Source organism: Symphodus melops (assembly GCF_947650265.1).
Source record: "Symphodus melops genome assembly, chromosome: 3".
Lineage (NCBI taxonomy): Eukaryota > Metazoa > Chordata > Actinopteri > Labriformes > Labridae > Symphodus > Symphodus melops.
In genome coordinates, this window is record NC_136693.1 from 22,223,857 (window position 1) to 22,250,565 (window position 26,709).

Here is a 26,709-nt window from a genome sequence, read left to right on the forward strand (position 1 = left end):
TTTGGTTTAGCGTAAGAGCTTTGATAGTATGACCAGGCAAGATGCTTGATAGGTGAGTCTCTCTGTTATGAGGTGTAAAATGTTTTCAATAACTGGCTTCATTGTCTTCTTATGCATGATATAGTGTCAAGTGTGGGTTACTTATAAGCACCATAGTCATGTGTAGCTATATGACCTTTAAGTGTTACTATGACTGTACTACTTACCTTAAGTGATGAGGCAAATGTTTGCTGCATGTACTGCCTTTTTACAAATCGAGAAACACTGCATTTAGACTACATCGAAATTAAAGGAGCAATATCTAACTCTGACATATAGTGTCTAAAATTGGAACTGCCAACAAAATGTAAAATATTGGATAAAGCTGTCTCCCTTCTCTTTAGACTCAATATGCATGCATGTTGTCATAAATGTGGACACTGAAGCTTCAGTGTTTAGCCAGCTCTGCTTCAGTTTTGAAACTTTTCTGAGCTGTAATCTGTGTTCATTTTTCAAAAGCATCTCCAATAGTTATCCTAGTTTTACCACGGCTCTGGTCATGAAGCTTGTTTCAAAAAAAATGCCAGGCTTTTCATGTTTGGTAGAATTAGTTGTATCAGAACCAGTTTGCATGCACTTTCATTGTTGCAACACCTGCTGGTTTTACACAATAACTGCTTATATCTGGCAAACTAAGAGTTGTCCATAACGGCTGTGTGGGGGTGCCTTAAAACCACCTGGTCGAAACAAATACAATAAATCTAAACTTGGAAGGAGCATATCCTTGCTGCTGCACTGTTGTCAGAAGCTGGCACTGTTTCAGTTGACGAACTAACCCTTACTCTAACCCTAACCCAACTGAAACAGGGGCACCACTGATGAGAGGTCAGCAATATGGGGACCCTATCTGCTGGCCCCCTCCACAGGATCAGGGGTCAACTTAAACAGGGGCACCACTGTATCGTCATGTCTCCCCTGCTTCAAACATATATCTCTTGTCTTGTACCTCACTCATTCACATTTAATGAATAGTACGGTGATTTACTATTTACTTCAATAGATATTTCCGTATTGCTGGTCTCCTTTTAGGTGAGAGTTCTTTTTTGTAACAAAACAGCTTCCAACTGCTTTAGCAAACATAAACTGTGTAAAATAAGTAAACAAAGCCACTGTGATCAACCTTTGGTTTGTGTACTACCTTAAGCCTCATTTTTTGCTGTGGCCATCTAGTTTTTTTTTAGTTTTTTTTATGATGAGGAAGAGGTTTCCCTATTTGGACTTGCTGACTGAAATGCATTAAACCCATACCCTCAGTTAAAAGTTTCCATGCAACTTTCCAATGACAATTTAGCCCAGCCCCATAGCGAACACCCTGCTTTATTGTTCACCTCCAAACTGAGCGTTGTTTTACAAAATGAACATCAACTTTAAAACAACTTTGATTTGAACCAAAAATCACAGATTTGAAGTGAGGCAATTTACCAAATGAGAGGGGTGGTCTATGGTCTATAGATTTGTATACCATCAGATTTTTTTTAAAGTAATGGAGCGGCCCCCTACCTACTGGCTGTTAGAAAGAATACAGATGTATAATATTTTGCACTTATCACACTAATCATAGTTTGGAAATAAGGATAGGAGGAGGAGAGAATCAATTAAAAACGTAAAAACACAACTGTTAGCTGAATGATGCTGAAACATCTGTATAGCAGAGTCGGTAGCCTTATGATAATGTATTATGATCTAGTAACTGTTCATATAAATTAGTGCATTTCACAATATAAATGTGGCTATATATTAACAAAGAAAGGCATGATAGGAAGAAAATATCAATTGTGTCCAAAAGATGATTTTCTTTAAAAAAAAATAAAAAGAAACATACTTGAAGGTTACACAAAAAGAACGTGAATATATCCTACATATACGATGACTTTATGTTGAAGTAGTAAGTGACATGTCATGCAGAGGCAGTGTGCAGTCTGTGCCGTGTTCACAAAGCCTTCACTGCTGTCACACTAAGGCCCCGCCCACACTGTGACGTAGCAGGGAGAGTGCTGAGCTGAGAGAGGAAAGCAGCTTTAATTGGAGGCAGAAAGAAAAGCCAGCGATGGCTTCGCTCAAGCAGGAGCACCAGTATGGGCTCTCCTGTAGAAAAAATAACAAAAACAGCTCTAACAGGACACTATACCATGTCAAGCTCACAGACACAGCTATCAGAGCGCTGGAGGCTTTCCAAAACCTAAAGGTACGTTTGTTTTCTCGTTTTTGTGTGCGCGTGCATTTGGGAATGAAAGTTAAAAGTTGTCGCGTGAGCTTGTGTTTTTTTATTTTCATATTCCTCTAACATTTGGTGGAGCTGGTCTTTCTTGTGTTAGCAGGCCAATTTCTGGATTGATTAACTTGTAGTCTGCCTTGTGTTGTCGACCAACTATAATTAAACATCCTAAATTGTTGTATCCTAACGGTAGGCTTCTTGTTTAAAGTTACTTGTATTGAATCAGTTGGATAGGATAGATGCATATTAGTAGACCATTGAACACTGTGATTGTCGAAAGACGAGCCGTCAACTGTTTGCTGGGAAACCTTCCTGAAGCTTTAAAGTAAAGTAGAAGCGCCTGTAGTCTGCCAAGTTATTTTACTGACATAGTAGTTTGACTCTTAATGATCTCCAACAGAGTCTAATGAAATCACGCACACGTCACTGATTGTGTCATTGGAGTTTTGTATACATGGACATATAAGTAGCCTAGTTTACGAGGGTTATATGTAACAATACCAAATAAAATCCTGTTTTTCTGTCTTTCCTCAGGGATCTTTGCCGATTGAACCCACGATTTGTTTCAAAGGAAACCAGGGGGTAAGTTCAGATAAAACAATCAGCATATGTTTTTTCATTAGCTGTTACAAATATATCAAATCTTACAATGAACAATCAAATCTACAAAATATGCCAAATTCGTTTTTAACCAATTTCCTGAAAACAAACCAAGTGATATTTATCTACATCCCACAAGTCTTTATCTCAGTGCAAGTGAGTAAAAAAATAGAAGATAAAAGGACAGAACAACAAGACAAAGTGTAGTTTTGGCAATGTTTTTGAAACAAAAATGTTCTTAAAAGGTGTATTCTCCAAACCACTGACAGGCTTTTGTTCAACATACATTGCTGTTGACTCACACGGCCCACCATGCTGCGGCTCAGAGGGGAGATTATAGCCGCTCGTCTCCAGCAGATAGGAGGCATGCAGGTTACTGGGTCAGCCTGGTGACTGTGGAGAGGCTTTGTTAGGTCAGTGAGCAGTGCTGGGAAAAAAAAGACAAGAGGAGAGGGAGAGAGAGGTGCAGAGTGTCAGAGCTATGAGAACGGTAAGGAGTTATCATGAGTCAAAGACAAGTCTGCCGACACTAAGATTAGCCAGTGCAAAAAACTATGTCTTATTATTACACGTACCAATGTGTATTGACTGTCTGTAATACACAACAAGGTACTCATGTGTCAGTTTTCCTTTTGCACTCCTGCAGGATGTGGGCTGAACTTTAAATGTTTTGTCTTGAGTCAGGAGCAGCTGTGTCCTTGGGGTGTAATTTACTTTTCAGTCAAATCAAATGGTACAGAGTGTTTGGAAAGAGCTGCTGCCACGACAAGCGTAGCTGCAGTGCTTGTGGGTTTTGTTAGGGGGCTTGAGTGGTAAAAACTTTATTAAATGTTTATGTTTTAGAGGGTGTTTTTTTTTAAATTTGGTTGTTTTCATTTCTTAAGTCGGAGTATTTTCGCAAAAAATGCTTGAATGCACAGGGAATGAGGACAAAAGTCTAAACACTTTCATTGATGAATGCAACAAGCTAAGAAGTGTCAGGCTGAAAACAAACTAATGTTTGGAAAATGAAAGTATTGACTCCTGAAGACTTTTGGTGTAAAATTAGAATATCTTTCTTTCTTAATAGAGAATACAGTGTAAAAAAAACCAATGGTCTTGGACAAACAGATTATTGTGCCCCCTGTTCAAAAGAGAGAAAGTTTAACAGCTCCTATATTAAGCTGATTTGTTAGTCTTTCTCTTTTGGCAATAATGCAAGTGAGACTTTATACCAGGACAGTACTGTTTGAGGACCAGATCCCAACACTTAACCTGAGCCTTTCATTATTTTTAATCATGACACACCGTCTCCTCTGTGCATATGTACTATCATTGGGATGTCTGAGGGATTGCAGGGACTTTTGAACCCCTCCCTGTAGTTTCTGCACCATGAGATAAAGTTATTAGCCAAATGAGTGTTTAGAGGCAATCGCAGTACCCACAATGCTCTTGATTACAGTGTGAGGCATGTCTTGAGTTTACATTAGCTTTCTCTGTCGGCCTGACTCAGACAGTCATGAGCATGTGTGTTTTTTCTCTGTTACAGAGAGTGTGTGTTTGTATGTGTTGTGCTGGCACACCTTTCATTGCATAAATGACCTGCTAATTTTGCTCTCCCACTTCAGTGTGTGTTTGCACATAAAGAGAGAACACATCGTGTGTGTGTGTGTTTTCAGTGTGAAATGCTGCAGATTGTTGTTGTTTTTCGGTCTATGTTTTTACTGTCCTGTGTGGCCTGAAGGCATGATTTATTCATGTCCTTTTTCCTGTCCTGCCCCCTCTGCCCATTGTGGAGCTGTCTTTAGGACCAAAGTGGATCTCATGAGGATCCCTCTGTGTGTGGTGTGCGCTTGTTTGTTTGCCTTGCCTGCACTTTTCCATACTTGCTTTTGATGATGTCTGTTTTTGATGAGTGTGTGTTGAGGTTGCCTGAGATCTCCCAGACTCCCCTTCTGAGTGTTTCCCTTTTTTTTTTTTTTAAATTTGAATAACAATGTGTGGGGGAATGCAGGCTGTTTTCTGTCCCCCTCTTTGCGTCAGCTGAAATGAAGTGAGTACAGTGGGTCCAGATGTGTTGGGGCCTGCCCTGAGGGTTTGTTTGTGCCTCACATGACAGAAACTCCCCTGCTGTGGATCTAATGTAGTGGAGACCGAGATGGAGAAGACTGCACACATTATCCATTAAGAAACACCAAGCCATTTATGCTATGACCAAAGTTTGTGGTCAAAACTTTTATCTGAGTCTGATCGGCTTCCTCCCCCACCAGCACATCCAACTCACCACCAGGTGGTGATCAGTTGACAGCTCAGCCCCTCTCTTCACCCGAGTGTCCGAGACATGACCATGAAGTCTATCATCGACCTCAGGCCTAGGGTGTCCTGGTGCCACGTGCACTTATGGACATCCCTGTGCTTGAAGATGGTGTTCGTTCTGGACTAACGTTGACTAGCAAAGAAGTCCAGAACAGAACACCGGGGGTGAAAACGCAAGCTTTTGAATTCTAGCCGCTAAAGAGGATGTTGTGGAGGAAGTGGTTGTACTGGTGAGTTTCGCGTTGTAAAGTTCCACTGCCCACTACTGGCCAGGCATGAGAACTACATCGTTTTCACTCAGACAAGACCTGCCGTGTAGACGTTCTGTACTTCGAATCCGGAGTGGGGTCGTTTCGATGCGTTTCTGTCACAGCGTCACCGTGTAAACGTGGCCTAAGAAGGCTGGGTACTCTGCACTGCTATTCGGTTCGTAGGCCGAAACAACAGTCAGAGACCTGTCCCCTACCTGAAGGCGTAGGGACGTGACCCTCTCGTTCACCAGGATGAACTCTAACAACATGGCAGCCAAGCTGTGGGCAAGCCCACGGCAGCTCCATGTAACTCCAGAGAAGTGAAGAGTTCAGCCCCTCTCGAGGAGCTGGGTTCCAGAGCCCAAGCTGTGAGTGGGGGTGAGCCAGACCATATCTAGCAGGTACCTCTCGACCTCCCGCACAAGCTCAGGCTCCTTCCCCTCCAGTGAGGTGACATTCCATGTCCCAAAAGCAAGAAGCCGTGTCCGGGGATCAGGTCGCACTGCTGTCTCCTCTGTGAGTGGTGGGTCCACAGGAGGATGGGCCAGCGTTGTCAGTTCGGGCTGAGCACGGCCATGCTTCACGGGCAACTCACTATAGTGAGTGATTTTGGACACAGTGTATGATGATCGTGAAAGGTTGATTTTCTTTCTTTTTATTGTGAACCTTAATTTGACTCATGTTTTATGTCTTTCAATTGATTTGTAGTTTTATAGTTTCTAGCTGTTCTGTATTTTATTTATTCTTCTCTACAGCACTTTGGTCAAAGTGGTTGTTATAAAGTGCTGAACAAATAAAGTTGGATTGGACAATCATGAACAAACTGAACAACAAACACTTTGTTAAAACACAACCAAACAGAGTTCATCTTATGTGCATGGTGTTTTATTCAATCATTTGATCCCTTCTCGATCATGTCGTTGTTGCGCTCTGGAGAGTCACTGTCCTCATCCTCTTCATCTCCTACACCGGCTCGCTGCGTCTGATACTGCAACTCTTTCTTCAACCACTGGATCTTCTTCTCCAGATAGATTTGTGTGCAGTTCATGATAGTGCCGATCATCCTCCTGCCTCATTACCATCTCCTGCAGAATTTTGGCTCGCCGCCTCAACGAGTCTATACCCAGCTGCTCCAATCTCTCCTCACTGTAGTTTACAAGAGTGTGCAGCTCCACCTTCAATCAACCAATCAATCAATCAATCTTTATTTGTATAGTGTCAATTCATAACAGATGTTATCTCGAGACACATTACATAAAGCAGGTAAAAGACCTTACTTATCGTTATATTACAAGAGCCCAGCTCATGACGAATGTGTAGTCCGGGCTCATGACGGAACAGCCATCTGCTAAACTGTGCTGGGCTTGAAAATGGGATGGGGGAGATTGGCTCACGTCGTCCACCTGCATCTGCATAAAAACATCAAGACATTTATTGGAATCCTGGAGATATGGAGCACATATTGGCTGGCTGGGGAACCTTTCCTCTCTCATTCCCTCATGTGAAAGTCCACACCATAAGCTAATGAAGCATAAAAGGGTGTTTGTCCTACCGAGACACACGCGCACACACACTGCATTTCTGTAGAAGATCCCACCTAGCTTGGGGGGGATAGAAGGAGGGGCATCTGTCAGACACAGTGACCCACAATTTGTTGAAGTTGACAGTCTGGCCCTGGGGCACCTGCCAGAGACATATCGTTCTTGGCATCAGAGGGTGAAACCTTGGGGGGGGGGATGCTTGTTCCACGGCACCCTTCTTATCCTCCTCCTTCATATCCAGCCTCCTCTCCCTCCCTAAACACTGGAGCTTACAACTCTGGTAGCAGGTCTGTCCCCGCGTGAAAATGCAAATGAAAAGAAGTGCAAGGTGATTACAGGCTGCGGCTTGATTACATGCACTGTCTCCCACTCAAGGCAGCCACATTAATCACTCAGTGGCAGCATGTGGATCACAGCGAGAGAGGAGACGCTGCGTAGCTCCGAGCACTGACTGATTGGCTGCAAGATCCTAAACAACATACATGTAAAATCTCTTGCTTTTTCTGCGTACCGTCCCCTGCCCCCTATCTCTTGTTCCTCTCCTCTCAGCTGCAGACATAGACGCACATTGTGTTTTGTATCACTGTCCCCATTGTGGCGGGTGGCGGGGGGGGGCTCGTCTTAAATGGCATGCGTCAACTTGTGGCCCTGGGAATGATTCTGCTCTTTTGTTTGCAGTGCGGTGAGAGAGAGAAGTTGTGTTAACTGAAGTGTGGGGAAGATGAGGGTGGTGTCTGTGACTCTCTTGAGATGTTTGTCCGATAGCTCGACTCCCTCCTCCTCCTCACCCCTCGCGAGCAGCCGGAGTGATGGGGAGCTTGAGCCGTGCCCCTCTTTGCTCACGCTGGATTAACACACACATGCGCGCACAAACAAACACAAAGTTTGCATTAGCACCCGGCCAGTGTGACTTACCTCCTGCTGGTTAGAGACAGCGGTGGTGGCGACAGGTTTCTCTCCCTCCTCCTGATGCACCTCCTCCCTCCTTCCTCTATCATCCAGAAAGGGGGAAGCAGTGCCGTGGCATCCCACTCTGGAGCCGAGGAGGCGAGAACAAAAGCCAGTCTGTTTTCAGAAGGCCATTACTCAGGCTGCAGAGGATGTGGAAACAATAGCCTGCATGAGATCTACACCCAGACCCTACATTCAACCAACAGCTCGCAGGAAACATAAGCCCTTGTGCTCCCACAGCAGTCTCTCACAGTTTTTGTCCAATTGAGTTTATAGTTTGATTGAAACAGGGAAACAGGATGATCACGCCTTGTGTCTGTAACCTGATGAGACATTTATGATAGTTGAAAGTAAACTGTGGCTCAGGGAGATAGTGTTGCCTCTCATGCAGACTGTTGGGACATTTCATGTGTAAATGGGCTTGTAAACAGCCACACACACTTTGAAAAGCAACATTATCTTTTTTTTTTCTTTAGAGAGGAGGTCTGTGGTAAATGAGTTGAGAATCAAATGTTAGTAAAGGGCCCAGGGCTGGAGTTAAACCCTAAAACAGAACTTATAGCTCAAAATGCCCAACAGGAGAAAAAAAAAAAGGAAGCATTTTTTTTAAGAAGACCAGCTATTCAGTTTCATCACGAAGTAAACTTTCCTTGTCTGCTCTCACTAAAGCCCCTTGAAATCCTGACAATTTAAGGGGGAGGAGTCTTAGACCGTTTTCACATATACACTCCTGATAATATCTAGATAATTACGGCAGGACCGCTCCAGAGATTCTCCCGACCTGGCTGCTCTCATCAACCCTTTTCACACATACAGAAATCCCCTGAAAAACTCTGGAGATCACCCAGTTGTTCTTGTGGACCCTTTCAGAGTTTCTCGTGCCAGACAGTTAGTATTTTTTGTCTGACAGGGAAAGAGCACAGCCAGGTCGGGAGAATCTCCATAATTACCTGACTATATGCTCCTCACAGCTGGAGACTATCCCTGTCCAAAGGGAGGCGGTGCGGGGGATTTCCTGAGGTAAGATGTGACGTCCAGCACACATCCAGCTCCAGTGATGGGGAATATCCTGAGTTTATTAGATAGATAGATAGATAGATAGATAGATAGATAGATAGATAGATAGATACTTTATTTATCCCAAGGGAAATTCAAGGCATCCAGTAGCAGTATACAAGACAAGCAGGGCACAAGACATTAGTTACATACACACCCACTGTTCCCCTCCCCTCTGTATACAATAATCCCCAAACAAGATTTAGAAGCCCTCCTATGTGACTCAGAGCAAACATAATTACAGAATGAACATGTGCAGTTAACATTAACATTAGAATTATGCTTGTATAGCATAAATGTACATAACCTGTGAAGGAGAGAAAACGTGCTGATTAAAAGAGACATGTAAACAGTTAAAGAGCCTTTGAAACAAAGTGCAGACCTTCTAGAAGTTAGTGTTACTTGTGCATGTATAGTGGTATTTGAGGTAGTGCCAGAGGTGTGAGGACAGACCAATACCAGTCAATGCAGACAGTTAGGGAGGCAGATTAAAGTGCAGGTTGAGTCATTAAAGTGCTCTGCAAGATAAAGGAGCCATGATTAGAATTAAGTATCCAAACAAAAAGGTGAAACCAGCATTAAGTGTCCAAAACAATAAGGTGAAACCAGGAGTGATTAAGGTGAAAGCACCGGTGGTTTCATCATAACGTTGGTTCTCAGATGTACAATGCTTGAAAAGATGTGAGCTGTTAAAAGAATAAAGCATTCTTTTCATCTTAAACAACATCATCATTTCATACCACTAAATGCAGTCAATGCTCCCGACTATATCTCGCTGAGGTCACACATCACACCACCTCAACGTCATGCAGACTTTGTGCTGGCAGGAACCAATCGTTGTCATGTCAGGGTGAACAGGTAAAGCTACTTGTCTTTGCATATAAGCCACAGATAACGGTTCTGCAACAGCGACATTACAAAGTTCAGCCCTCGTATCACTTCTGTACTAACAGGTAGATGTTCTAATGTTTCCTGTTCATGTCGTCTGCAGTTGATTTTGAAACTCAAATGGAGGAATGGAGCCTGAAAATTCAGGACTGATTTTTCGAGGCGTGATTTATGTTAGCATTAAATGTCTATAAATTTACAAGACAAGACTTTTTTATTGCATAGATAAAAACATGACAGAAGTAGTATAGGAACATGATAAACATGAAGGCGTGAAGCTGTTGAGGCGTAAACACAATCACAGAATTGTCTGTACATACTGGAATTTCTGGATTTGCTACTGACATACCATTCAGCTCAAAACCCCCTGAAACTACAAACACTACACTAGATGAAGCTGCTGCTGCTGCCCCTGTTACTCCGATCTCTTACATAAGCAGTAGGGGTGAAAAGTTTAAATGTCATGTCCCCCCCCCCCTGCAACACACATACACATGCACACAAACACAATCTTCAAACATGATTAATATTGTAATATCATGACAGAGCTGTTGGAGGTCTGAGGGATTACACCTGCTGATTTCTGATGTGTAAAATGGAGAGGTGAAAACTGCAGTATTTCTATTGTTTCCTCTGCGGACTGTGAACACAGATGAAAGTGTTCCCATATAGTGATCATCACAGGATTAGGCCACTTCACAGGATTACACCTCTCGCTTGCTAAGGTGCTTGCACATTTAATGTTGGGACAGTCTCGACCTCGAGGATCGTCTTTGGCCTGGTGACAAAAGGTGAATTTGGAATTCATGTAAGACTCCATGTTTACATCGGGGAGATTTGAATTTTTCAGCACAAAAATGTTCAGAAAGGGGGGAAAAAAGTATTCAGAATAGTGAACTTTGCTTTAAATGGTGATTTTAATGGCAACTACAAAACGTATAATTGCAGAATGCTCCAATAATTGCTCCAACATAGACAGACGTCTGTGTTGGAGCAAAATGTATTGTGAAGTTTGAAGACCAAGAAAAACAGATGGATAACAGGGAAGATGCCAAGAGTAACGCCTGAGAGAGAGATTAATGGAGACAAAGAAAAAACAGGGACAGACTGACTGGCTGGAAAGAACTGGGAACGACTTGATATTTTCTGTTGATGTCCTAGACAGAGGAGGAATCATTGAAGAGAGAGAAGAACTGCAGGACTGTCGGAGCTGCTTTCATTAAAATGAGAAAGGGTGATGGGCAGATAAAGGGATGAGACTGGCTATTCTGATTGTAAAGACTTGGAAGTCAGGAGGCATCAGGGCTGGGGGGGTAGAGTTTGGGTTCAAGAGTGAATTATGTCGAAACACTCGTAAGATTTCGGCTCCTCTAGGTTTACCGTTTGGCCTCTGAGGTTCAGTGAGCATTACTCAGGTCAAAGGTCGATCTCAACGTTGAGACCAATTTTTCTTACATGAAGCTCTGTAGCGTGGACTCTTTAGAGCTTTAGAAGTTTTGACACCTAACCATCCTCGTAACTTTATTTGTTTTTTATTTTCTCCATTTAAAAATTATTATAAAGACCAGAAGCACCGGAAGGATGTTCTGAATATTTAAGTTAAAAGAAAGACTATAAATATTTCATTTTTCATGGTCAGTTGAGTTCTTTCAGTACCCAGTCCTTTGTTTGAGTGCCTTTCTGGGTTTGAATTGCCATGCGTGCCTCTCAGGAGAATGTGCTAGCCAGACTTTGGTGTAGCTGGATATTGAAGTGCTTGTTGTTGTTTGCTCTGTGGGGGTAGTAGTCTCCCCTTAGAGGTCATTAGAGGTCTGATGAATGCCAGAGAGAGCTGCTGTGTGTACTGAATAACCAGATGAAACCCTGTGACGGAATAAAACACAAAGCAAGGAAACAAATATAAAATATTAACTGTTAATGTGGAGGAAGATATACCTCCACTGGAAGCAACATTCAAAACATCGAAAAGACTTTTAACCATTTGTTTGGTGTGTTTGGATTAATCTGTGTGAACGGCATCTGCCAGGTGGAGGGTCAGCCTTTCATTTAAGAAATTCCTCCTTCTGAATCCAACAGAAAAACGGTCAACATAAATAGAAATCTATCTTACCCTCCTCTTTTACCTCCAAATGTTCTCTTTATCTTGTGACCAACCACTACACAGGCCAGTGGCTCATCTTCTGTTCGTCAGTTTACTTCTGTGCTTGTTAGCTCGAGGTGTTTTAACATTGTTGGTCCAGCAGGAGTATGAAACCTCTGAAGTAACTGTATAAAGGCCTGCTAAGTTTCCCACATTAGCTTAGCTTATTAGCATAGACTATGCTTTATTAGACTTATTTATTTATTTTGCTTGCCATTTCAGCAGATTAGATAGTCATGGCACATTCAGCTGTTTCTTAACTAACCCAGAGTTTCACGATCAGAACAGTTTCCTTAACCAATTTGTAGTTAGCCTGTAAGATGACAAAGATGAGCTCGGAGCTATGCTGTGGCTTTTGTACAATTTTTTTCAAACACCACATTGGCTATTAAAATAACAAGGACTCAAAGATGTATTTTTTTTGGCTTTTTAATCATCAGAGACAGGACCTTGAGCAGAGTAGGAAATCGAGGTAGGAGAAGGTGGGGAATAATATTTTGGTGTGGGTGAAGAGCTACATGTGGGATTCAAACCCAGGACTGCCTCTGGGCATGTGCACTAGCCTATCAGCCACCAGCGCCCTAAAACTAATTCTTAAGATTACATTAAAAAAATCCTTCTGGTCACCTTCCAGAATGAAACAACTGACTTTTTTCTATTATAAACAACAAGAAGAGACCTCTTTAGCCTACAGTCTTTGTTGTGTAATATTAAAGGGCTGCACAGGAGCACGCTATTATATTATCCAGGATAACACACACAAGCTATGTAAAACATGCAGCATGCAGCAGGTCTGTATCATGAAGTGCTATAATAGCTCAGCTGTATATGGTTTAAAATTCCTGTGTTGAAAGCCAGCGTGTACAGACATGTGCAGCAGGCTGATAAGAAAAAAAGGGCGAACACCGTCGCTGCTTAGTTGCACACTGGCATCAATTTATCTGAAGTGACGTTGAAAGTCAGAAAAGAAGCAAGCGCCCTGCTGAATGTTTCCTGCACAGCAGTCACTCAATTAATTATTGAGACTCAGTTCAAAAGCTTTTAAATCATTTGTTCTTTTTGAGTTATGTTTAAAGTAGAAAACCTTCAGGCTGGGATTCATATGAAGCAAATCTATAAATGCATGTAGTTTGGGTTAGAAAACTTAAAACAATGACTTTGCTAAAATTGTGTAAAATGTCAATTGGAAGAGATGAGATGGTTTCCTGTAGCATGGGTATGCACACATGGATACTGGTACACCGTGTAGGAAATGTTGAACCATGATTAGATTTTGTCTACAGCAGTTTGTAAACAAATAAACATAAGCTCTTTTAATTTAGGCACATTATTATTAGTCCAAGAAAACCACTTAAAGAGCACTTATTATACCCCTCTCCTACTTTTTTCAACAGTCCTCTGTGATCTAAATAAACTGTGCTGTGCTGGTGACTGTAAAAAACCAGCTCTCTCTAAACACTCCGTTTTTGTGTGCGTCTCCTTAAATGCAATGAGTTCCCTAATAAAAAAAACGGGAGGATATTTTATAACCACAATCAAACTTGTGATGTCACAAGTTGAAAAAAATTGAAACGGAGCATTTTTCTCTATTGTAAGACTTGTGCAGACTATAACCAAATGACTGGATGGATTGATTTCACATTGTGTGGGTCGGTAGACACCCAGATTTACCCAAATAAACGTTCAAAAACCTGTGAAACTTATAATACATCACCTTTAGGTTTTACCTCACTGTCATGCTAAGAGTAATGCACCTTTGCTATCATGGAAACAGGTGAAGCATTGCAAAGCTACAGGGGGTAAGCCAAATGAAGACATTTTTTCACTTATATTATGAAATCAAGGGGACTAAGCTTGTCACACTATTGCACAATGAAAAACAACCCATTGTAGAACGTCATACTAAATTATGTTTGTGATTAAAAACACAATTGGGGCACTGCTTTACTTATGTCAAATACTCCAACCATTGAAAAGTTAAGTAAATGTTTAAAAACAGTGCCCAGCTGTAGTGACATGCCATATTCCCATACAGTGCATGTTGGGAAAATTTGAGAATAAACCAGACATTGTAGTGCAGAGAAGGCCAGAGGCATGTGAGAACACAACAGGAGAAAGCAGAAGAAATCCCCTGTGATAAGTTATCGCCTCGAGCAGCTTCAGCCTCAATAAAAGATGACCAGCTGCCCGCATTGTGAAGAGAGGGATTACTGTGAAACTGCCGACTGCTCCCACTCAGTCTTGTGGCAGTGAAGACAGCGTGGACCCCCCTGTACACGGGGACTCTTTACTCTGACATTAAACTGAATGAACTGTACTTACTGTAGGTTGTGGCCTGCTCGAGTCTCCGTCTGTATCCACGTCTCTCTCTTTGTCTCACACGTACCCCTCAAACTCTTCTAGTGCTCTTATGCCGCTGTAGAGCTGATTGAAAATACCAGAATTCTGCTTTCACAAACGTCCAATTACATCTTTTTTTAGTGGTCAATTTGGCATTTTTCTGGTCCGTATTCTTTTTTTTTTTTTTATCTGTTATTATACAGTCTGCGTGCACGTTTGTCAGCCCTGGAGGTTGCAGCCTTGGCTCTGCTGCGCTCCACTGAGTCTGCCAGGAGATCTCATGGACGCCTCAGTGGAGCGAACTCTTGAAAACACTGTTTACCCAAGGAGATTTACTATATTTTTAGTCTTTATTGAAAGTCTATGAAAACAAAATGTGCGAGCTAATTGCGCTTTTGTTCCCCTATTCCCTTTTTAGGTTTCTATAACTTCAAAATGTTATTAATTCTCAGTTTCTCTCCTCAGTTCATCCATTGAAAAAGCAAGTGCTATGTCTTCATACAGTTGCACTGAATATTTTCACACAAGCTCTCATTATCTCCGAGATACATATGTCCCCCCAGTGACAGTCATGTCATGCATGAATGTTTTTTCCTCCCCACCCTGATGGAAGATCCACATTCAAGTCATCTGGATTCAATTGTTTTTGAACCTCTAAGACTCGTAGTCAAACACAACAGAACAGTAATAAACAAATAACTGGGGGAAATGTGCTTTAATTTTACAAAGATGAAATTGCTTTTTTTCCAACATCCTGTATAAGTAATATGATGTACTTGAAATGTACACTCAAGTCTGAATGTGTGCAAATGAACCTGAAACAGATCAAGTGAGCTGAATATTCTTTAGCCAGTGGAAGTAGTGTTGATCTGTTCTTGTTTTCTTTCTAAATGGCCGAGCCAGCATTGAGTACTGTCCGTGTGTGCTGTTGATGCATTCTGCTATGGATCTTAAGGTTCCTCAGCTGAAGGACATTCATGATTTAACTGCATAACTCAAGTTATGAAAGTGTGTTGGGCAGCCAAAGACTTCACATTCATGCAGTGTAGCTACTAGCAGGCTCCCAGTTGATTTTATTTTATTCATTTTAATTTTTTTGAGGGGGAGGGTGTTGTGAAATACTAGTTTTGGATCTTTTTTTTTTTTTTTTTTTGGATGACATTCGTTAGCATCTGTCCCTTGCAGTGAGCTGCAAAAAATCTGATTTATTTTCATTAAAAAAAACTTTAATGGCCCTGTGTTCTTGGCTACGATGCTTTTGGCATCAAATTGATTCAGAAATTGTGCTGAGTAGATAATTTCTTGTCCCCACATTAGGCTGACAGTTAAAAAGAAAACAAAAAGAAAGAAAGGGAATCAGTGACGAGTTTGAACACAGATCTGTTACAGAGCTTGTGAGACAATATAAGTGTTCTTTAAAATGTGTGTTATATGCATTTATAGTCACACAAACTTCTTTATACTTTGACAAGCATGACAGAAACAGGAGAACCTGACACATGAGTGCCACTGTTTGAATATGTGGATGAATGTTACTTCATCATATTGTTTGTTCCTCAGTCTCCTGTATTTTAAATCTGTCTTCTGTTATTTCTGCACAGTACATCAAGATCCCAGCTCCCACACCAGAGTCCCCGTCTGCTCTTCGTGTCTTCACCTTCTACTTATCCAGCGACAGCAAAGATCAACCTCAAGCCAGCTTTGACTGCATTCATCAATATGTTTCAAGGTATGGAGTGCATGTGTTTAGGTATTAAAGTCCTGTTGTGAGTTTTGAGCTTGTTATCAAACAGACTGAAATAAATACTGATGCCTCTTTTATAGAAACAACCAGTCTGTATGTTCTAGTTTGTTAGTGTACCTGGTACAGAGGAGTTTATATTTCTATGCATTTAGGCTTTTTAATAAGTGATACATTTGAGCCGGATGAGCAGGATTTTTGTGTGTGTAAAAAGCAAAAACAGCACTATTTGTGCAATTCGAGGACACCAGTAGATTATAGAGCAAAAAGTAATGACGTCCTTTTTTTAATTCTTACTTCTGTTTATTTTTCGATTATCCTTCTGAAGTGTCTCTTTTTAACCTTTGAGATCAAAAAATATCGTGGTAAATATTTATTGAAAGAATTGTTTTTGAGAGTCTGTGCCAGATGATTCTGTTTGTCCTGTGAGATCTGAGACTCGGTCCTCAGCTCTCTGAGTGTGCTTTGAGGGCATCATGAAGAGACGGCCTGCCCACTGATTGCTGTGTACAGGAAGGGGCAATCATGATTTCCTGTGTATTTCTGGGCTGAACCTCTCATTACTGAGACCTAAGGTGCCTTGTTTATGCATGAGTGGATGTGCTTGGAAACAGAGGCTTGTACTCTGTGTCTGCCTCCTGCTGCCAGTGGGCTCACTATGGTCTGGACCTGGTCTGGTTCCAGTCAGCTGCTGGAGCCAATAGAAACAGAAGAAAAGTGTGAGAGGAAGAAGTAGTTTAAAATATTAAGGATAATGGAGATAAATGATCACTGGTCATGTCTATAGTTCTGTTATGAACTACAACACGATTAGATGAAACGGTCCCTTTTGTTAAATATGAAAAAAAAAACGGATTTGGCATCACTATACAAAATTGATTTTTTTCATAGCGTCCATGCAGCTAAGGGTCATGGAATCACTTTTTTTTGTCTTATTTTTTCTAAGATGATCCTTGTTTAGTAAGTATCCCAGCTGGAGCCAAGCTAATCCTGACGGTTTTCCACAGACCTTATCCTGCTTTGAACCAGGATATCTGGCTTTCTCACATGGAGCTATATCAAGCCTGTGACATAACATACAGTAACCATGGACCTGTCTTAGCCAGATCCCACCACAAAGCCACTTTATGCTGCGTGGACTCAGCATTGGTATTGCAGTGCTCGGTTAGCTTATAGCACTTTGTGTTTACAGTGTTGACTATTCATCCCACAAGAGGCACCGCGCTTCAACAGCTCTGTCTGTGTTTTGCAGTGACGGCCGCGAGCAGCTGGAAGGTCAGGGCGTCATCCAGGACAAGATCACAGTGTGCGCCACTGACGACTCGTACCAGATGACCCGAGAGAGGATGTCTCAGGTGGAGAAAGACAGCTGGAGTCGCTCTGCCATAGAGATCAAACCAGGAACCACACATCCAAGTAAGAAGTGATCCCAAATCTCAGTGACAGGAAATCGGAAACAAAAACTGTTTTTTCACAAGGGAAGGTCAAACAGTGTTAAGCATGGATAGAGATAAAGAACTGTATCAAACAAGACAAGATGGACAGATTATTACAAGATTTGCCCCACACCTGAAAGTTTTGCTGTATTTTTTATTTTAGGTAAAAAAAAAAAAAGTTGATTCTTAATGAAACCCAATGAGGATGTTGCATTTCTGTGTTTGTTTATGCAAATGAACTGAACTCGTAGGAGTCTCTTCTCTCTAAAAGTGTTCTTTTGATACATAACCAAGAAGTGAAGTTTAGGTCAAAATAATAAAATACAGCAATCGATTTCTGTTGCATTATTCTCAGCGTAATACCTTCTTGACTCACTGAAAAAAAGAAACTTAAAAAAGGTGTCTCCCCCCCCCCAAAAAGAAAAGGTAGGCTATATCTTTATGCTGCAACATTTGTATTTGACATATTTTTCAGAATCATTTGCCATAACTTTTCCTTTAATCATAATCATCCAGCAGACCACATAACATATTAATCATATTGTAGGTCGAGACATGAGCTGGCAAGTTACTTAACTGTTCGTTGCCCTCTTTTCTCTTTGCCAACCTTTTCTGTGCAACACTGTTTTCTTGGCCCTCTTTGCATTTGCTGCAGCTCTGGGGAAGCTGCAACTCTGGGTGGTTCAGACCACATTTAGACAGTGAGGATTGAGTAATACATCAGGGCTCAAGGTGAAGATGACTCAGAAATGTATATGCCTGTAGGGGAACATTTAATCACTTTCCTTAATGTCTCCATCTTTCCGCCTCGGGAGGGAGTCATGAAAAGTGAGCAGAATATCAGGCATGCCAAAACCTGTCGAGCACAGTCCATACAGCCCAAACTATAATTATTACATAAGTCTGTGTGTTTTCATAATAATAAACAGCTGCTTGAAAGAAAATGAAACGGTGTCGAGTTATTATCACTTGGCAGGACATACTTTTGTGTTTGAAAGGAAAGCTTCTTTTCCTGTCCCTCTCCCCCTCTTTGACCTTCAAAGCACAGATTAAGCTGTAATGGGATTAGCACAGAGAGAGAGATGGCTTTCACTGCCTCAACATTACCCATCTATCTGCAGCAGAGATGTAAGCAATGATCAATGGGCTGTTTACATCTGAAGACAAATAGCTGCAGGTCAGTACGCACATGAGATGTAGGTAAAGGTTAGACGAAGAATCTGTAAATGATCTCCCATCACTCAAACGATTGTTGAGTTTGTGCAGCCCAGGGAGTGAAGAGGTGAACACTTCATGTCTTAATCTCTTTTACTATTCCATCTGCTTTATTTGTTAATGCTTTTGTTACACTTGTCACAGAGTTCTTGTTTCTTTTTCTTCCTCAGGGCTTAGGAATTAGTTCCAGCTGGCCTGAGTTCAAGTCTCTCTAAATGTCAGGAAATTAAGAACGGATATCTTGTGACATTCAGAGATAAGGTTAAAGAATGTGTTAAGGATGTTGAACTCATAGTCACTGATTCAGGAGTCTTTTTCATTTTCTATTTCCTTTTTTTTTTTTTTTTTTGGTTTTCAGGTAAATGTGTCAAGTTCAGTAAAAGGCCAGCTCCTCTGTCTGCATCAGACAACAGCTGTTTTAAGCCGACCAACATACGGAGGAATGGCGCGGTGGCCGTGCCGACCCAGAAGTCCTTGAGGGAGCGAATCATCCACCTGCTTGCTCTCAAACCCTACAGAAAACCAGAGCTGCTACTGTGGCTGGAAAGAGAAAGAGCTGGCCCCAAAGACAAGACTGAGCTGTGTGCCATTCTAGAGGAGGTAAGGATTATTTTATGCAATTTTCCAGATACACTTTGAGTAACTTAAATGATGATTGGATGTTTGTTCTGTCAGTGTGTCTGTAAATATTCTCTGCCCTTGTGCTGGTTGCTGTGTGTATGCGTGTGTAATTAGGTCGGTGCTTTAATTGTCTCTGCACATGTTGTGTTTGCAGTGGAGCGGGCTGAGTTAGATGTCCTCTAAGAAAAGGCAGAGGTCAGAGCATTGGACTCTCAGATGAAAACAGATTTAGACAAAAAGAGTTTTACTTGTTCGGAAGATGAAACTATCAGCCTCAAGACTTTTTATTTTATTTATCTATTTATTTCTATTTGACTCGGTCCAAAGATATAATGGTAGCAAAAAACTGAAGCTGTGTTTTAAGTGTGTGTCTAATTCTACAGAAGAGGATGAACAAGGATCATTTCAGGTACTGTTTGTGAATTATAACATCATACACTTTGATGAAGGGTATTTGGTAAGTCATTGTGACACTTAATGCTCCATTATGCTGCCCTTAATGGTATATTCATATAGATATGAAAAGAACTGGTACTTACTGCTTTGTATTTATAGCTTGCTGTATGTAGACCAAACCTAGCTTGTAATTGGCTGTTAGAAAAAGCAGATTCTTGATGATGGTAGAGCCCAAGAACAGAACTAAAGGAGACTGAGGCTTAGACTTCAACATATCAGGTGGCTCAGAATTCCAAATTAATAAGGGCGCGGCCAAGCTGGAAATCCATATCGTCCATCTTGTTTGGCCAGTGTGAATGCTCCGTTCGGAGAGGTGTACAGTTGATGCACGAGCACACAGGTACACAGCGCTGACAGCCTTCATTATGGAGAAATCCAGTGTTCTAACTAAAATAAAGCGCAAAGTCTGTAAACAGCTGTCATGCTCTCTGTGTTGTTCTCCAATGTGCAGGCGTGGACTCAACTGTGCGTCCGTACGCGTCATAATTACTTAAAAATAGGCGTCTGCTGTATTAGCACGTCATGTACAAGAGGTAACCGTGCTAAGGCCCGGTTCGTCCTGGAGCAGTGTAAGCACAGGTCGGGCAGCGGGGGTTTGTGGGGGCCAATTTTGCTTGAGCACAGTATGGGTTGCCAGTGTGATCGCGCCCTAACAATCCTGCTCTGTAACTGCTTGCTGAATAAAGACGTAACTTTTTTTTGCTTTGGTCTTAAAAAGTGGTGCATACCCCCCCTCGTGGTCCAGCCTTCTGTAAACCAAAGAGATTGTCCAGTTTTTTCAAGTCAAAGGAGAAGTTATTGTTCTTTCACATGATTATACTTGTGGTGGATTAAATCATAAAAGAAAGACTCTGATGGGAAGTATCATCATGTGGTGCATTGTTTTTTTTTTTAGGTGGCAAAGGTGAATCCCAGAGACAGCAGCTACCTGCTGAGGGATGACCTTTACCGACATGTTCAGAGGGACTGGCCAGGCTACAGCGAAGAGGAGAGACAGCTTATCAGCAGGCTGCTGGCCAGGTGGGTCAGATGCACAAGATAAACCCAGTGAGGATGCCAACTCTGCTGCTACAGCAAGCTGATAATTACATGTAGCTCTCATACTAGACAACCTATAGGTCTGTGTTAATTGGAACTGTTGGATGTTGTCAAAGAAATCGTATTTGGACATGAATCCTTCATTCTGTTGTGATTTTCTCTCTCACCATCATCTGCTTCCTACACTCTTCAAACTTCATCAGCCCAACATGCTTGCACTTGTTACACCAAGAATGAGTTTCATCTTAATGTTCAACCTTTCTGTTTTCCAGTATATTCACATAACCTTACAGTGATACTAGTGGGAAATAAACGTCTATCGTTTTACTATCGGTGTGTTCTTTGGCCCACCTTTCTCTTTGTTTAACAGAAAATTGCAGCCACATATCAGCCACCCATCAAGGAACTCCCAATCAAATGTGTCAATACCCAAGACCTCAGAAGATACAGCGCTACATCACAGCACAGCCAAAAATTCTACAGTGGTAAATACCCAGAATGTTTTTTTTAATTTAACTTTGAACGTAAAATACTTTTTTTTTATTTCAGTGTGCATTTTATGTAAAAAAAAAAAATTAAAAAAAAAAAGTATGTTTTAGGATAGGGTTAGGACTGCATAGGTAGAGTCAGTTCACTTCCAGGGTTTTAATGGTACTTCATATGTATTGAAACAGCAGTATGTACTATAAGGAAATGTATTTAAAAAATGTTGATTTCTTTGTTCTTTCCCCAGAAACGTCCTGTGCCTTTTGACTCTTTGGAAAAGCTTGATATTAAGAGACAAAGACTTTTGGATCAAAGGTTGCAACAGCAGCCTGTAGTTAATGAACTCATAACCATGAAAGGACCCAGCATTACAACTCCTAACCTCAACTCCAGTTTCCACACAAGGACTGAGTTTCAACAGACCCACACTGGCAACCAGAATGGATTACCAGTGGACCACTGTGGATTGCCATCAATGCACAAACTGTCCAGCACATCTGTTGCACCTGTGTCACAGAGAAAAGAGCAGGAGCCCAAAGTGAGCAGCCATCAGCCTGCACAGGGCGACTCTGACCGCGCCAACAGTCAGCACAAGAAGAAGAAATCTAAAAAGCACAAAGACAAGGAGAGGGAGAGGTTAAAAGACAACAAGGGCAGTGAATGGATAGAGACAAGTCCTGATCTCAAGCAGAACCTGGACAAACTTGATAGTAAGAGCCTTTTTCATTTGATGAATGATCTCCTTAAATCCCTTTGAACTGCTTTCACAACGTCAAATATTACAGTGCAAAGGATTTCCTCCTCATGATACTGATTTTGACGTTGCACTCATCAGTTCTGTGAAATAGTTTATGACTTCCCTGACTATATTTTAAGTTGAATTATATATCTCTCCTGTGGGCCTGTCTTCATCATAAAAGCTTTACCACACACACATGGATAGATTTGAAAACCATTGTATGTGAGGTCCCACACCTGACAGACTGCTGGTGTATTTATACAGTATTACCTCATGAGCATGTCAGTGTTTGCTCCCTGAAGCTCCCTCTCTTGGGTCCTCAGTGTGCTACATGGCTGATTGACTCAACAACAGCCCGAGAAGAGCTTTGGGTCTCTGAGCTGGCTTGTCTCCTGATACCCACAAGCTTGCCTGCTCAGAGACCTTCTTTACACTTACACACTCACACTATGCTTTGCAAAACAAAAACACATTGCTTAACACCCAGACCATGACAACGTGTTATGTTTGAACTTGCTCAGCTCGAGGGTAGTCTTTTTTTTTTTTTTGTTTTTTTTTTTGTTTGTTTTTTTGACCTGGGGTTTCTATTTTGTTGCAGATCCTGAAATCAAAAATGCTGTGGCATCTGAAGAGAAGCCTGATTATGTGATGTAAGTGTAAAACATGAGTTCAGATTATATGTGCTAATTGTTATACCAACACATTTAAGATAATTTGGTTGTAGCTTCAATAGCATGTTTAACCATAGCTACCACCACGTTTTAATTGCCTGATTGAATTTAACTTTTTTCATTACCTGAATGTATGAAATATTTACAGAGCCAACTGCTTCTCTTAAAAACGTCTGTAAAAGGAGAGTTTGGCCTTATGCTACCATCTTGTGTCAGAAATAGGTATTGCACAAAACGAGAGGACATTTTAAATGGCCTCCTCTGTTAATCTATCATGAATGTAATTCTTTGCGTGTCCCCTTGTAGCACATATGGCACTATACTGAGTTTGGAGCAGCGTCAGAGGTACCAGGAGGATTTCTGTGCAGAGTACGATGAATACAAAGATCTCCACTCACGCATCGCTACCATAACTCACATGTTTGTTCAGTTGGGATCCAAGATGAAAAGTTTGTCCCCGGGCACCAAAGAATATAAGGTACACACTAAACATAAAAAGTGGATCTGAACTGCTAGCCAGCACACAATATTGAAATGCAATATATGTTGAAGTGTTATTGCACTATTGCACAAATTTACAATGGAATGATTTCTGTTTTAGATAATGGAGGACCAAATATTGGAAAAGTATAACAAGTATCGGAAGGTAAGTTACACTTTAGAAATTATTCAGGTGTTACCAAGATTTAAAGACCATTCACAGGAATATTTTATAAGCAGAAACTCAATCTCGCATGTTCACAGAACCACATTTAATTTATCAGGAACCTACGGCGTTTATATTGAACAAGCTAATAATATATAATTAAGACTGTGTTTAAAGTCATTTACTACTCCCTACGTCCTTCCCAGAGAGTTCTCTGTGGACAACTAAAAAGTGAGCTCATCAGCTCAATGAAAAAAACGGCTATGGATAATCCTCGCTTTCTTGAGGATTTTACTGAAGGATTTATACAAAGATTTTAAACAGAAAACACATCCCATTCATCAATGTGTGTATAGACGATTCATGAATTCCCCTCAATATTGAAATGTATTTGACAGGAAGTCGCTTTACTCAAATCCCCCTATAATGGACAAGTCAAAGCAGTACTTGTCTTTAAAGAGTAGTGGAAGCAGTCTGTGTGATCATGTGAAGATATCTCATAAATCACAAGTGAACTTGTTGGGTATTCAGGAAGATGTAAATTGGCATTTATTCACATTTGATTTCACCTCTGCATCAATAGTTCAGATATTGTTGACCCTTTTTCATCACTCAGCTGAGGGGCAAGCAGTTTATTTGACTTAAAAATAAAGAAAAGGTTGTTTTTTTTACTTACAGTTGTATTTTGTATCTCTCAATAGAAGTTTCCAGGCTACCGGGAAGAGAAGAAACGCTGTGAATATCTACATGAGAAGCTGTCCTACATCAAACAGCTCATTGTAGACTATGATGTTTCCCAGGCTTCGTCATAGCGCCGAGTTTCCTCTTTGTCAGATTTTTTTAAAATATGGAGCCACCTGCTTTTCATAAACGACATGGGAATCAGAGAGGGATATAAGGACTGCATTACTGCTTGGGCCACATATGTTTCTGAGGTACTGTTAACATGAATCCGTAGCAGATATTTCCTGATTGTTGTAATGAGTCTTGATGTAAAAACTCCAGCGAAGAGACCAAAATCATTAGACCATGAACAGCATCTGTGCTGCTCACTTTGCCATAAAAGATAACTCCCTTGTGTCAATGTAAGCCATTTACTGGGTACATGTAAACGTGTAGCAAATCTGATTGTTGACCTTTGTACACTTGAGTGAACTTTGACACAGGCAATGTCTCCCTTTTCATTCTTTTCTTTTTAAATTTATAAACTTGATGAAGAAGCAGCTGAAAAAGAGTATCCCTTTCAACTCCACATCAAAGAAATCTCAGTACTGATATGTGAACTAAACTGCCCTCCAAAAATATCTCTAAGGTTGGAAGTTGTTTTATCTCATGTTTAGCCTTCACATCATGTTATGAAAATGTTATGGATTTGACATTTAGAAGCAGGACTACCTTAAAACAGTAGCTGAATTATCAAGATATTTATACTTGATTTTAATAAAATATCAAATAAGAATGGTTTTCAACTGGAAGTAAGTGAAAGAATGGGGCCAAAGAAAAGATAATGGTCTGAACATTGAACAAAACTTATTTAAAAATCACTATCATTGTTAAAGCATCTGAACTTGGACAGAAAAAAACTATGTTTGGATTTGTCAAGAGCTGCAGTTTCATGCTCTTTCTCAAATGCACTTGTGTTGACAGTATTTGTTCTGAACATCTACTTTTCTTTAAATGTCTGATAAAGGGACCAATATGGAAGGATGGATAATAATCCTCCCCAAAGCCATAACTGTCATTATACTGTAGATCAAACGCCAAGTCTAATTCAAAGTATTCAAAGCCACTGGAAAGGTGTGTCTGTCTCTTTTTGGTTTTCCTTATAACTACTGATGTATTTATTTAAAGCCACCCGCCTCTGTGTTGTGCCATCGGTCTGCTCACTTTGAAGGGTCAGGTCTTTGTTTGGTCAAAGATTTTTCTAAAAGCAGCTCAGGGGAAGTGGTTACTGCAAGGATTGGATCAAAAGTTACTTGTTGTTTGTGGAGAGTGCAAGTTTCAAAGCTGCTCCTAAGTCCTTTAAATATTTATGCTGACATGGTAAGAAAAAGGGACAGTCACCTCTTCAACACTGAATCAGAGTCTGAAATGTTTCCCTGTTGAGAAAGAAAACACCTGATCGTTGTGGTACATTACTTTGTTGTGAAGGAGTAAACCCTATAGTCTGTGGAATATGCAGCATTATTACTTTAAAAAGTCTACATTGGTAACTTTATAGACAGCTTTGGTACAGTAGCCTGGAGGGTTTCATGCGCTATACTTTCCAGTTAATAAACGATGCACGGTCCATATTTTTGCACTAATGCCAGTCTGCAAAAAAGGAGGACTATGGCTAGTGAAATCTCCACTCAGACTCTAATTGTCCATTTTGATAACAGTTTTGTATTGAATGTTACCACGCAGTCATGGATTTCGAGCCTTAAGATGAAACTCATACTTCCAGTATCAACTGTCTCTTTACACACACACACACACACACACACACACACACACACACACACACACACACACACACACACACACACACACACACACACACACACACACACACACACCTGATATCTGCCTTACAGTTAGTTGTTCCATTTTAAAGCTGTCTTCAAATGAATGCCAACAGTGGCTTTTGTTTGCATATTTAATCCATCTGGTACTTGAAGTAATCACTTTTATTTTCTTTGATACTGAGCAGTTTGGTTGGTCCACTGTCTTCAATGTTGTTGTTTTATATTGCAAGGTTTAAAAATACATTGTTAAAATAATAATGTCCTCGGAAAATAAGAGGGTTTTGGGTGAGAAACGTTCTGGATTAAAGGCCATAATTATCCGTCAATAATGAAAGAATCACTGGCGTTAAAGTCAGAATTTTCCATAGCCTATATCAACAGATTAATTGTATTTATTGATGCAAAATTTAAGTAAACACAACATAATTAACTTGAGACTGGGGCTGTATATTTACAAAGGCACCAATGTGTAACTGCACAGTCAATGTTTATACTTGCAACATATGTGCTGAAGAAGGGATAGCAAGCCACAAAGGAGGTAGTGAAAAGAGGATGCTTTATAAAATGCATTTGAAATCTGTACATTCTCTTCCCTGCTGTTCAAGGTTTTAAAAAATAAAATAAAACAAGTGTTCTTGTAAAAAGTGTTCTTGTGTCATAACGATGCTCAGTTTTCCACACAGGTGTATCATTGTTAAAAAAAATGGTTGTAGCCTACTTTCTCAATGTCTTAGACATTTTAAAGACTTAATTGTTTCATCATTAATTTTCAAACCTCTTAAAAGCTCGATGGCTGTAGACCTCTAAACTAGTTATAAGAATATATTTTCGTTGCAG

The 26,709-nt window shown here is 40.8% G+C and overlaps 1 protein-coding gene across 1 annotated transcript; it reads left to right on the top strand.

Annotated features, from left to right (window-relative positions):
* Positions 1-1,948: 1,948 nt before the first annotated feature.
* LOC306821383 (RNA polymerase II elongation factor ELL2-like) lies at positions 1,949-26,519 on the top strand. Its single transcript, XM_079339778.1, has 12 exons — positions 1,949-2,224; positions 2,789-2,836; positions 15,918-16,045; positions 17,310-17,473; positions 19,067-19,308; positions 20,681-20,805; positions 21,194-21,308; positions 21,557-22,019; positions 22,647-22,698; positions 23,026-23,197; positions 23,321-23,365; positions 24,067-26,519. Exons 1-12 carry the CDS (start codon positions 2,087-2,089, stop codon positions 24,175-24,177), a joined length of 1,803 nt encoding a protein of 600 aa, XP_079195904.1. The 5' UTR covers positions 1,949-2,086; the 3' UTR covers positions 24,178-26,519.
* Positions 26,520-26,709: the final 190 nt, after the last annotated feature.